Source organism: Echinops telfairi, unplaced genomic scaffold, assembly GCF_000313985.2.
Source record: "Echinops telfairi isolate 266 unplaced genomic scaffold, ASM31398v2 ScPeMD7_443;HRSCAF=831, whole genome shotgun sequence".
In the NCBI taxonomy this organism is placed as follows: Eukaryota; Metazoa; Chordata; class Mammalia; order Afrosoricida; family Tenrecidae; genus Echinops; species Echinops telfairi.
Genome location: NW_022104341.1, coordinates 25,392,654 through 25,404,072, shown reverse-complemented (window position 1 = coordinate 25,404,072; position 11,419 = coordinate 25,392,654). Strand labels below are relative to the sequence as shown.

The 11,419-nt window shown below is 49.2% G+C and overlaps 1 protein-coding gene across 4 annotated transcripts in view; it reads right to left on the bottom strand.

The window, feature by feature from the left end:
* Positions 1-916: 916 nt before the first annotated feature.
* The window catches only part of BCAR3 (BCAR3 adaptor protein, NSP family member), a 118,050-nt gene continuing 107,547 nt past the window's right edge, over positions 917-11,419 (bottom strand). For all 4 annotated transcript variants that reach the window (XM_004699576.2, XM_045292071.1, XM_045292072.1 and 1 more), the window contains 4 exons: positions 7,796-7,967; positions 4,737-4,848; positions 4,312-4,524; positions 917-1,649 (listed from right to left, as the gene is read on the bottom strand). In XM_004699576.2, coding sequence (XP_004699633.2) covers positions 1,471-1,649; positions 4,312-4,524; positions 4,737-4,848; positions 7,796-7,967 — 676 coding nt within the window. In that variant the 3' untranslated portion in view covers positions 917-1,470. The remainder of the gene's footprint in view (positions 1,650-4,311; positions 4,525-4,736; positions 4,849-7,795; positions 7,968-11,419) is intronic.

Sequence of the window (11,419 nt, the reverse complement as noted above, 5' to 3'; positions counted from 1 at the left end):
GGGAGGTGAGCACGCAATATGATTTTTTGTTCTTTGATGCCCGATAACTGATCCCTTTGGCATTTCTTAATGATAACTGATCCCTTTGGCATTTCTTAATGACGTAGCTTACCACTGAGATTATATATCTGCTAGGACAGATCCCACGCCTCAGTCTCTTCTTTTCCCAAGATGGTCTTGGTCATTCTTAGCCATATAAGCTTTGGAGAAGGCTTTTTCAGGCCTGATGGGAGTTAGTTTGGATTTGGCATTCCACCTCTAGGTCATTTTAAGGGCAACAAATGCCGTTCAGGTGCCGTGTCCTTCAATCACACGCAGCCTCCCATCCGTGCGGTGCCTGTTTCCTCCCGCCCTTCAGTGCTGTCAAGTTCAGAACAGTTTCACATTTCCTCATGTCGTTCCAGCACATCTCGTTAGAAATGTTCCTAGTGTCGCATACTGTTTTTTCAAGTGTCTTTAGACGTTTTTTTTAAACTATAAAATGTACAAAGAAAAAAATGCGTAATGTGCCACTTAAACTATTAGCCTTGAACGCCCAAGCCAGGACTCAAAGCACTGTAACATCCCCGAGAAAATTCACACTCCCTCCCTCCCTCCCTCCCAATGGTCTTGGGGGTGTTCTGCAGGCTCTCTGTCGCCATGCTTTATTTGTGTTTCTTGCGATCAGTGTCAGGTAGTGTTTTAAATCTAGTGACCAAGCCTGCTTTTTAACTGGTTTGGACATTTACATTTAGGAAGATTGCTGACCTGTTTGGACATCTGTGTGCTGACCCACTCTGTGCGGTCTTAGTTGTCATGCTTTTCTGTCTTTCTTTAGAGGAGATTAAGTTGACCAAGTCTACAAGCAAGGTCTACTGAAGCCAGTCACTTGCTCTCACTATTCACTCTGTCTGCGAACCAGAAACCTTGATGCCACTTCACCAACTCGGGTTTATTTTCAGAATATGGCGTCCAGGAAAGGTGGGATGATACTGCACTGGGATAAACCATTTAATATGCAAGACACCAGATACAATGGTTTCACACAAAAAAGATGTATTTTCATTCATGACTATTTACATTTTTCCTATTTATTTAAAGAATATCATACAACTGATACCTTCTGAAATGTGTCATATTCTTTAAAAAACAAAAACACTCTCCTATTTACACTTATCTGACATGGAATTAAAAACTAGAAATGGTCAAATACAGTGATAGAAAGAAACCAGCCAACACAGTGAGGTCTTCTCTTGAATTAGCAATAGTAGTTACCTTAATAATAAATTATCATTTATTTAAAATCAGTAGTAATTTTAAACAATTCATAAATAAGTGGGTTCTGTGCAATTTACATGTTTCATATCCAGTGGATACTAAAAGCTTGCATGTTGTCAGGTTTGTACTTTGTTACTGTATCACGTGGTAAGCTTTCCCAAAGAAGGAACTTGAGACGCTTGCAAGACTGTCCTCAGATTCTCCGGAGACTTCTCAGGGCTCTGCCTGCCTCCCAGGAGGAGGTTCCAGTTTGCGCGAGAGTGCAGTTAAGATCTGGTTAAATTTTTCATACCGCTCCGTCTGATTGACCTGTGCACCTTTGCTGCCCCACAGCAATCTCATTTGAAATTCAGTCTTGAAGATTTCTCTCATTTCCTCATCTGGTTCAAAACCTAGTGAAAAACCAAAGTTAGAACAGTCCTGCCGAACAAGAGCGCTAGAAGCAAACCAAAACCTGCTTACGTGAAGTAGGATCAAAAGTGAGCCAGCTCCCTTAGCACTTTAAAATACACACTGAAAACAGAGGGGCTATGCCTTCGGAGGGAAGCAGAGGCTCGGCTGTGGGACCCGAGCACCTTCCGAGAAGGAATGGCCCGTAAACTCCCTTGAACACCGCAGAGTGAACTTTGAACAACACAAAGTACTTTTCTTTTAAAAATAGGTTTATTTGTGTATCGGGGACATGCCACTTGAGTAACCTGTTTTAACTGTCGAGCATGGTGTATTATAGTAAGTTTATATAGCCTTGCAACCGTCACTGGCAGTTTTAGAATACTTTCATCATCTTAGGAGGTTTCCTGGTACCTCTTTGTAGTCAAACCCACTTCCTGTCTTAGACTCCAGCCAGTCACTGCTTGCTTTCTGCCAGTATTTGCCTTTTCTAGAGGTTTCATGTACACGGACTTGTATCATGATGCTGTTAAGATTATTCCAAATTGGTGCTTGCTATCAGAAATTTATTACTTTTTATTGCTGAGTAGTATTCCATCATATGGATATACCACATCTTGTATATCCATTCATGAGCTGATAGCATTTGGATTGTTTTTAAATTCTGGTGATTATAAATAGTGTGATGATGAACATCTGTATAGAAGCCTTTGTGTGGACATACGTGTTCATTTCTGCAGGAGTAGCATGACTGGCTCACATGGAAAATACAAGGAGCTCTGGTGGTGCAGTGGTGAAGCTCTGAGGTCAGTGGCTCAGTCAGTAGGTGCTCCTTGGGAGAAAGAGCTTCACGGTCAGCTTCTGTAAACTCTACAGCCCTGGAGCCGTATGGAGTGGTTCTGATCTGTCCAGCAGGGTCGCCTGCTACGGGCTATGCTGAACTTGTAAAGAAACCATCAGAATGGCTGTACCACTTTATAGCCCCACCAGCAACACATCGAAGATAATAATCTCTCCTCATGCCTTCAGCACGTATGTTGTATTGTCATTCTTTTAAACTATAGGGTAGGTGTAGTGGTAGCTCACTGCTTTATTTTACACTTTCCTGATGTGTTAAACAGCTTTCCTTGTAGTTTGCCATTGGTAAATCTACTAAATTGTAGCTTCTATTCATATCACTTGGCTACTCACACCTCATTTGTTTTCTCAGTATAAGTTGTAAGAACTCTTTGTATATTCTGGATACAAGAAGTTCTTTATCAGGCATACATGTAGCAAATATTTTCTTAGTCTGTCGGCCTTATATTTTCAGAACAAAATGTTGGTTTCATTTTGATTTACCAGTGTTTTCTGCTATGTTTCATGCTTTGTATGTCCTACGAAATCTTTGCTTAGCTCAAGGACATAAACAATTTCTACTCTATTTTCCTATAGAAGCTTTACGCCTGTGGTCATTTTGGATTATTTATTGTGTATAGTAAGAGGTAGGATTAATATTCATTTTCTGTATATGAATATGCAATAGTAGGAGCCCTTGTGACATGGTGATTATGCTTTGGCTGCTAACCGGAAGGGCAGCAGTTTGAAACCACCAGCCAGCTCTGCAGGAAAAAGATGGGCTTCCTATTCCCATAAAGAATTAGCGTCTCAAAACTCAACAGGGACAATTCTACTCTGTCCTATTGGGTGGGTGGGTCCCTATGAGTCAGAATTGACTTGATGGCAGTGAGTTTCATTTGGTTTCGTTTCTCCAATAAATTATTGAAAATCCACTGCTTTTCATATGTGTGGATCTATTTCTTAACTCTCTTCTGCTCCATCTAAGAGGAGTTCTGGTCTACTTAAGGCTAAGGATGCCCAGGCCACTCTCAGCCAGAGTCACAGGGGAAGAGGTTCTCATCCTTTGTTTTCTCTGTCATTGAATGGGTTCCTACTATGATATCACAGACACTTGGTGGGGAGGACACTGGAAGCCATCCTTCCATGTGACACCACAGTATCTCTGTCAGAGGAGCAACCCGAGGCCAGATGATGCCTTCTGTTCAGCTTTCTGGCTCCCTGTTTTAGTCCTTTAACCAGTGAAGTGTTCTCTTCCAGGAAGTCATTCCTCTGTCCCAGCATCTTTCCCTAGGTCGGTTGCTTTTCCCTAATGCTCCTCGGTGTGCTGCACGTACCACTATGTGCTGAAAGGCCTGTTTCTTCCCCGATCTGTAAGCACCTAGCAAGTGCTGAGCACACGGGGGCTGTGATAACTGTCTATCAAGTGGAGGGAGATGCTTTCTGTTGCCGTAGTACTTGTCGCCAGCTTATACAACAGTTGGCCCCACACTTCTCCAGAGAATGCACTTTCTTATCTAAGTGGGAGGGAATGCGCTGCAGGAAATGTAGTCCAGATACAATTCCAGCTCCTAGCATGGCCGATCACAGATACCAGCGGCCGGCCACCTGCACCCTTCTTCTCTGCTCCACCACTGACCTGGCAGACACCGAGGAAAAGGAAACAGGAGATTCTAGTTCTTTAGGAAGAGGAAGTAACCGGCTAGTCACATAGGAAAAGGAACATCTTTGTCTTTCCCACCTGGTCTTTTCTGAATGAAGACACGGGCTCCCACTCCTATATCTCCCTTCATTCATAAAGGGCAGCTGACCACACACTGCTCTTACCGTCCAGGATCTTCTGGGCATTCGCCCGGTAGGTGTCCGCAGCCTCTGCCACGAGCCGGGCTGTTGCCAGATGGCTCAGCATGATCTCACAGCTTTCGTCATTTTTCTCCCACAAGTCGGTTCCTTCCAACGTGACAGCCTGGCGCTCCATCAGGGTCACCAGAGGCATCAGCAGCGGGACCGATACATTGCTTGGGAGAACATGCGTGGACTCTGAAAAATAAGGAGGGGCGGTTTCCCTTGTCATGTTCCTTCACGTAGGGCACAGAGTTGAGCCAACTGAGTAGGGTCCTGTTATAGCCTCTGCAGCCCTGCTACCAGCAATGCAAGGAGAGCCACGCCGGCCCCACCCGCCAGCAGCCCTGCTGAGCGTCACACCACCTGGGCTGTGTTCCCTCCCAGCAGAGCAGGCTCGGCCCCCTCACCCCGGCTCTCCTGCAGGAGTTTGCTGAAGGGCTTCAGCTGCTTCTCGTAGAGGATGGCGGTCTGTGTGAACTGGTGGCGCAGGGCAGTCCACGTTTTTTCCAGCCTTGTGATCTGGAAGAAGTCAAGGTGTTAGTGACGATGGAAAAGATTCTTTTCAAAATCAACTCGTCATTTAAACTATAGAATAAGTGATAAGTGAACATAGTTTTTTTTTAAAAATTATATACAAAGGGCAAAAAAAGGAATGTACAGCGAAAAGCTTATGTCCAACCACCCTACCCCTGCCACTTTCCTCTAATGATCCACCCCTCAGTCTGTGTACACACACACACACACACCCCTTTTAAAAAACACCATAAGCTGATGTAACTGCCCCCCCTCCCCCGAAAAAGTGCCATTTCGTGTGCAACTAGGACAGTCTCATTTTGTGACATGCCTCCTTAGTGGATAAATCCGTTTACTTTTATTGGGGGGGGCAGGGGGGCTCTTACAGCTCTTAACACAATCCATACATATAGCCATTGTGTCAAGCACATCTATACATACACTGTCATTTTTTAAAAAACATTTTCTTTTTACTTGATCCCTGGGTATCAGCTCCTCATTTTTTCCCCCTCCCAGTTTACTCTTCTACAGACAGGAGTTTTGCTGTAACAAAATTATCACAGTGAAGATGTTGGTCCATGTGTGCCTGTGCTCAAGGGTCCGGAGAGTGCTCTAGGGGCAGGGCAGGTCACGGAGCTCCATACTTTAAACGTGGGTTGGTGTGGCACGCGCCCTCCCTGAGGTAAGCTCTCCTGATGTCCCAATCGAGGGGGGTGATGGGAACCCTCGAATGCCCCTTGTAAGTAATGCCGAGAGACAGACTGCCCAGCCTCAGGATGCTGCCACTCATTCCAGCTCCTTTCTGTGTTCTGTCAACGTCAACATATGCAGCTGACTGCAATCGCCACAACACAAAACCAACAAACCAACGTGAAACCTGGGAGAAGGCGCTCATCTTTAGAGAATGAGACCCCCCTGTGGGGCCGGGTCCTAACTAGGGGGAGTCTCGTTTCAATCTGCGAAGCAGGTCTTCTTGTCTTACAAGGAGGAAAACACAAGCCAGGGCCAGTAGACAAGTTGCCCGAGATTTCACAGCTGGTAAGTGGCAGAGCAAGGAGCTCTGTGGTGTAGGTGATGGGTTATAAGTTGGGTTGCTAACCACAAAGTCAGCAGTTCGAAACCACCAGCTGCTCTGAAGGAGAAAGATGAGACTTCCTGCTCCCTTAAAGAGTTAAGTCTCAGAAACCCACAGGAGTGGTTCCACTCTGTCCTCTAGGGTCGCCATGAGTAGGAATTGACTTGGTGGAGGTGAGTTATGTAGCAGAGTTGGGGTCCATGTGGGCATCTGGGAACTCCCCGTGCAGACAAAGCGGGGTGGGAGGACTTGCTGGAGGATGAGGCTGTGGGGCTGCTCATGTGGCCACCACCATACTCCCCTCGCTTCTCCCAGCTCCTGTTCTCTCCCCGCCCATCCCCCCTACTGCCAAAGCACTTCCTCCTCTCCCAAAGCAGCCCTTGTTCCCTTGGCCCGTCAGCTGAGGGGAGAAGGCCTTGCGGACATTGGCTGTAGGATACAAGCAAGTGTGGACCAGGATGTCTGGAAGCGGGCAAAACTCATCTTGGGGTATGTCGTCCCCACCCCACCCCGCCCCCTGCCCAGTGCCTGCCAGATCTACCCACTGCCCTCCCCTAGCAGGGCCCTGACTCAGCCCCGCCCTGGAGATTCTGGGGGACTCTGCAAAGGAAGAGAGTGAGCTTGAACTCAGGGAAGTTGGTTTGGGGTAAATCCCTCCCACTGAGCGTGGTGTCATGGGCAAGGGCCACAAAAGGACGCCATGAGCCCTTTACTCCTCACAGGAAGCTCTGCGCTGGAGGGCTACATAGTCAGCGGTGCCTGCTATCTCCGCCCTCGGCAGGATCACAGGAAATAAGCATGCTGGGAATTAGAAACACATGGACAAGGCAGGTCCTGCCTATCCTACTGCAGTGTTCTGTCATTACAGGGGAAGTCTGGACAGGGTCTCTGAGTTAGACTCAGCGCCCTGGCAGCGGGTCTGGTTTGTGTGAGGAACGTGGATTTTCTAGCAGAAGATTCTGTCTTAGCTGACCGGAGGACCATATTCTAAGAAAAACCACTCTAGGGATTCTTGGACATGAACTCCCTCAGTCATTTTCCTGAGAGCCCACGTGCCTGGGGAGCCAGCCAGAAGCATCTCTTAGGCAACACACTGCCAGAACATTAGCATCCTGATTGGCTGTCGGGGCACCCGTTTTTCTCCAGGATGCTGCCCTGTCGGTCGCGCACATCACAAAGGGTGGGCTGCCAGCAACCACCCACTGTTTTGAAGAACAGCACCACACTCGGATTCAGCCTCCACTGAATCCCCTTGGACCACTGCGTAGGGATGTGAACAATCTTGCCCGTAGACAGAGTACATTGGGGAGTGGATTACTGCAGATACACTTTGGTTACAATTTAACATCTTCTCTATCATTTGTTTTTCCTTCTGACCCATTTAAAATTTGTTCTAGTTTCTACTTCTGCTTCCACTTGGATTGAGTTTGCGTTTTATCTCGTTGTTGGGGTTTTTTGATATGATTTCTTTCTTTTTTTTTTTTTATATGATTTCTTTAGATGAAATCCTGGATAGGTCAATCTATAGACAATGAGTAGATTATTAAGTTTCTTAGGGTTATGGCAAGGAAGTTAATAATGGTACAAGAATGAAAAAATTGTGGTGCTTGCACAACTCTTTAATATAGTTAAACCATTGAATTGTATGGCACATTAATTATATGTCAATAAAACTAAAAACTGAGCCAGATTTACTCTGCTGTTTTTCAGAGGGGGTACACCCCCCACCCCATCTCATCAAAGCAGCATTCATTATGATTCCATGTCCCTTTCACCAAGGCCTGATGTAGTCTATGATTTGCTAAGCATGGGCTTGCAAACCTCCAGCTCGGCCCAAGGGAACCCACGGCGCAACCCACGGCGCAGGTGGTCACCTACCTGTGGCATTTCCAAGGCTTTCATGATGGCAGAGAAGGAATAGAGGTCTCCCATGGAGTCCTTCAGTTCCACCGCCACCTGGATGATCCTATTGAGAGTGGCTGCTCGGTCCTCCAGAGTGCCCGTGCAGCCCAGAATGTCCACTGCAATGCCGATGGCCATCGTGCTGTGTCTGAGAGAGAGAAGACCAGCGGTCAGGCCCAGGGCCGGCAGGATGCGGCGAAAAGGAAACCAAAGGTCGAAGAGACTGGGAGAAGGGCTGTCTTGGCACTCTGCTGCTGCTGCTGCCACCCTAAGGTGACCTGGCAGGTTGAGCAGGTGGGAGGGCTGGCCTCCACTGAGAGACTGGCTCCCACCGGGCTGGCTGTGGCAAGACCCCGGATGGGGAAGGGGGAGGGCCCTGTGCGGCCAGCATGGCATGAGCAGGTTTAGGCCTAGCCTCGGGGACAAAGCTTCCCTGGGGGCATATGGTTCCTGTACCACCACATGAGCATCCCTGCTGATGCCGGGTCCCCCAGCACCCACACTAGGATCTTCTTCTGGGGAGCCCCTGGATTAGGGTGTGAAAGGGCAGGAAAAGGAGAGGAGATATCCTGTTCCCAGCAGTCTCGGGGGATGAGAACAAAGGCAGGAGCGAGGAGCTGGGGGTCGTCGGGGTGCCTGCACCCTGGTCAAGAGGCCAGAAAATGAACGGAGATGCAGACAAAGACTGAATAGCTAAGAGGCTAGAAGATACCTATACAGCCAGACCCCAAGAAGATTCAAGTCTCCTTTCCGATAAGCCTCCCTTCTCCCCCAAGGGCTCAGAGTAATGGGGTCGGAGAGCAGGCGCCCCATGTCACAGCGGCAACCCCCAGCTGGCATGGGGTCAGGGGCGTCTCAACTACATTCCTTCCCGACTGGAACACGTGTCCCAGCGCACAGCGACAGTCACTCCAGGACAGCAGGCCTGTAGAACGCTGTGGCCACACTGGCACGCAGGTTTGAGCTCAGGGTGTGCTGCTTGCTGGCGCGCGGGCACTCTGGCTCCTGAGTCGCGAAGGGCAGTGAGTCAGCCGGTGCCAGGCATTCCCAGGGCTTCTGTTGCTAAAAGGAGCGACAGGTGACTGCCCACAAGTCTGCCAACAGACATCCATGTGGTGCTTACTCGGAGTGGGACTGGGGCTGCGACCCAGCTGCCCTGCTCAAGCTGCTTTCTCTGGAAGATGGGAATGAGGGTGTGGGGGGAGATTGTGTGAGTGTGTAAACAAAAGCACCGGTAGAGTGTGGACTCTCCCAAAGGCATGGTGCTCGTTCCCTATCTTGCTTCATTTTGCCTGCTGGTCTTCGGGCCACCTGTCCCTCTTGAGGTTTTGCTCTTGCAGAATCTAGACCTACGGCACATTGTTCTGCACTTGTGTTTGGCCTAAGGTACATTTTTTGGTGCGTGTTTTGGCCTGAGGCATATATATATATATATATATAATAAACAACATATAAATCTGTTGTTTACTAAAGCGTTTCGTCAGCCATCTTCAAAATGCCAACACTGAGTGAAACTGTTCAGCTGCCTCTTTAAAAGGAAACGAGTTTCCCACACTGTATTCAATCGATTGTTGTTTTTCCCTCGGGTTGCTGTGATCCTTACGTAGATGGGTTCTCAGTTCCTTCTGGAAGACCTGGTGCTATGTCAGTGTGGGCAAGCTGCGGCCTGAGCTGCTTCTGCACGGCGCCACACCGGTAGTGGGCGCCCCAGCTCTGCCTCTTGGCTTGGGTGAGCAAGGTGCTAAGTTCAGAATAAAGGTGGTTGGTACTTGACTCTTCAGCACGAGAAGGTGATGTCCGTTGGACACTTTGGGACCCCTATCCTCCTGGACGTTTTCAGGAGCACATTTTCATCAATGCAGCCACCTCCCAGGCTCTCAGGGGTGGCTCCCACAGGCCGGTGTTGGGGAGGAAGCAAGCTGAGGGGCCAGGTCCTCGCCGAGTAAGCAGTTAGGGGCGGGGAGAACGGCTGTGGAGCGGGCTGCACACCAGAAGACAGCTGAGAGAGACACGCCAACCCCTCGCCCGGCCGGTATACCATGTGATGGTGGCCGGCATACCATGAAACGGGGCGTTTCCAGGCTGAAGAAGATCCCATGCAGGCAGGGGAAGTGAGGCACACGGCTCATCTCTGGGCAACGGTGACCCCTTAGCCCAGACACCAGCAAGGGGAAGGGACTGGCGCCCAAGAGCCAGGGCTTGGAGCATGGAGAGGAGGAGACAACCTGGAAGAATCTGAGGGGAAGAGGAGGAATGTTGAGAAGCAGGACCTCCTCTGGTTCCCCAAAGGCACAACGAAGCCACAAAGGCACCTTGCACAGGAGCCTGGGTGGTGCTGGGCTGTGGACCGAGAGGCTGCCACTTAGAACCCACCAGAGGTGCCTCCTTCCACAATGCTGCCGGCGGGGGAGTGGAATCTGCTGGGTGTCACTGGCACCCGAAGAGGCACGGGCGCTGCTTAACCCTCCTGCTCTTCAGATGCCGAGCATGCTGCCTGGTCAAGAGCAGGCTCGAGCGTGCACTTGTATTTGCTCATGCCAGTGGTTCTCAACCTTCCTGATGCCGCGACCCTTTCAGACGGTTCCTCATATTGTAGTGACCCCCCAACCATAAAATTATTTTCATTGCTACTTCATAATGGTCATTTTGCTACTGTTATGAATCGGGCGACCCCTGTGAAAGGGTCATTTGACCCCCAAAGTGGTCTCGACCTACAGGTTGAGAAACGCTGGCGTAGGCAGTTTCTAAACCTAAAAGCAATCTAAGTCTTTATAAGAGCCAGCTGCCCGGGTCATCTTGGACTTAAAATAGTCAATCAGCAAAGTATCTAACCTCCCTCCTCCCAGAAGCCCCCATTCCGCAGTGGGTGTTTCTTTGGGGTGCATCTGCAGTCTGATGCCCGGCCACCGGGACACTGGACTCAGTCATCCTAACAAAGTCTGTTTGCTCCCCGGTGGAGCTGTGGCCCAGGCACTGGACTGCTCGCCGCACAGATGGCGGTTCAAACCCACCAGCCGCCTTGAGGGAGGAAGAGAAGGCTGTCTGCTCCCCTAAAGACTTACAGCCTCAGACCCCTAAAAAGGTCACCGTGAGTCTGCGCTATTTGAAAGACCATGCTTGCTTTCTGAGGCTGACATCCGACTACTGGGACACCCACCGCCATTTAAACAGCGTAGTAAGAGCTCAGTAGCCACGTGAGCTAATGGCTACTGTAATGACCAGCACAGCTAAGACACTTAGGTCGTCATAGAAACTGGACAGTGCTGTCACCTAGGGCGTCATGGAAGGCCATGGGTAATTAGTCATGGCAAATGGTAATCGTTGGGGTGGATAACAAGGTCTTGAAAGCCAAAGCCACTTCGGGGTCACATTCTCTGGACAGGGTGGAATGACCCCTGTGGGTTCTGAGCCTGGAACGCTAGAAAGCCTTGTTCTTCTCCCATGGAGCGGGGGATGGTTTTGAACTGCCAACCTCGTGCCTCACAGCCCAATGTGAAAGTGGTAATGGTGCAAAATCACCTGTCATTGGTTGAGGGGCTTTAAAAGGCCGGTGTGTACAAGAGTAGAACTTCAGTTCATGCCTCTGCCCTTAAAAACGTG